The sequence below is a fragment of the Poecilia formosa genome, unplaced genomic scaffold (assembly GCF_000485575.1).
Source record: "Poecilia formosa unplaced genomic scaffold, Poecilia_formosa-5.1.2 Scaffold1789, whole genome shotgun sequence".
In the NCBI taxonomy this organism is placed as follows: Eukaryota; Metazoa; Chordata; class Actinopteri; order Cyprinodontiformes; family Poeciliidae; genus Poecilia; species Poecilia formosa.
The window spans coordinates 2,681-4,269 of NW_006801728.1; the positions used below are offsets into that span (position 1 = coordinate 2,681).

Genomic DNA, 1,589 nt, shown 5'->3' on the forward strand with positions numbered 1-1,589 from the left:
GCTTGGTTTTGGAGAGATGCAGATGTTGAACCACCCCGTCCGGGATGGTTCTTGATTTTTGAACCGTTCAAAACCTCGTCCCAAAGTCTGTCTTCATCCTTCGACGGTGAACCACCCCGTCCGGGGTGATTCTTGCTTCATGAAATGTTCAAAAACTGGTACCAAAGTCTTTCCTCGGAAGCAGAGGTTGAACCACCCCGTCCGGGGTCGTTCTTTGTTTGTGAACCTTTCAAAACCTGGGCACAAAGTCTTTCCTCAGATGCAGATGTTGAACCACCCCGTCCCTGGTGGTTCTGGCTTTGTGAACCGTTCTAAACCTGGTCCCAAAGTCTTTCCTCAGATGCAGATGTTGAACCACACTGTCCCTGGTGGTTCTGGCTTCGAGAACCGTTCAACACCTGGTGCCAAAGTCTGTCTTCTTCCTTCGACGGTGAACCACCCCGTCCGGGGTAGTTCTTGCTACATGAAATGGTCAAACACTGGTCCCAAAGTCTTTCCTCGGAAGCAAAGGTTGAACCACTCTGTCCGGGATCGTTCAACCTATGTGAAATGTTCAAAGCCCGGTCCCAAAGTCTGTCTTCTTCCTCCAATGTTGAACCACCCCGTCCCTGGTGGTTCTGGCTTCGTGAACCGTTCAACACCTGGTGCCAAAGTCTGTCTTCTTCCTTCGACGGTGAACCACCCCGTCCGGGGTGATTCTTGCTTCGTGAAATGTTCAGAAACTGGTCCCAAAGTCTTTCCTCGGAAGCAGAGGTTGAACCACCCTGTCCGGGGTAGTTCTTGCTACGTGAAATGCTCAAAAACTGGTCCCAAAGTCTTTCCTCGGAAGCAGAGGTTGAACCACCCTGTCCGGGATCGTTCAACCTCTGTGAAATGTTCAAAGCCCGGTCCCAAAGTCTGTCTTCTTCCTCCAATGTTGAACCACCCTGTCCCTGGTGGTTCTGGCTTCGTGAACCGTTCAACACCTGGTGCCAAAGTCTGTCTTCTTCCTTCGACGGTGAACCACCCCGTCCCGGGTGATTCTTGCTTCGTGAAATGTTCAAAAACTGGTCCCAAAGTCTTTCCTCGGAAGCAGAGGTTGAACCACCCTGTCCGGGGTGGTTCTTGCTATGTGAAATGTTCAAAAACTGGTCCCAAAGTCTTTCTTCTTCTTCCGACGGTGAACCACCCCTTCCGGGGTGGTTCTTGCTACGTGAAATGTTCAAAAACTGGTCACAAAGTCTGTCTTCTTCCTCCACTGTTGAACCACCCCGTCCGGGGTGGTTCTTGCTTTGTGAACCGTTCAAAACTTGGGCACAAAGTCTTTCTTCTTCCTCCGACGGTGAACCACCCCGTCCGGGGTGATTCTTGCTTCGTGAAATGTTCAGAAACTGGTCCCAAAGTCTTTCCTCGGAAGCAGAGGTTGAACCACCCTGTCCGGGATCGTTCAACCTCTGTGAAATGTTCAAAGCCCGGTCCCAAAGTCTGTCTTCTTCCTCCACTGTTGAACCACCCCGTCCGGGGTGGTTCTTGCTTTGTGAACCGTTCAAAACTTGGGCACAAAGTCTTTCTTCTTCGTCCGACGGTGAACCATCCCGTCCGGGGTGGCT

At 51.5% G+C, this 1,589-nt stretch overlaps 1 protein-coding gene across 1 annotated transcript in view; it reads right to left on the reverse strand.

The window, feature by feature from the left end:
• LOC107835348 (uncharacterized) overlaps positions 1-1,188 on the reverse strand; it is a gene marked incomplete at its 5' end in the record, with an annotated part of 3,282 nt that extends 2,094 nt beyond the window's left edge. Inside the window, 2 exons of the mRNA XM_016667684.1 lie at positions 399-459; positions 541-1,188. Of these exons, the coding sequence (XP_016523170.1) occupies positions 399-459; positions 541-1,188 (709 nt within the window). The remainder of the gene's footprint in view (positions 1-398; positions 460-540) is intronic.
• Between the last annotated feature and the right edge of the window lie 401 nt (positions 1,189-1,589).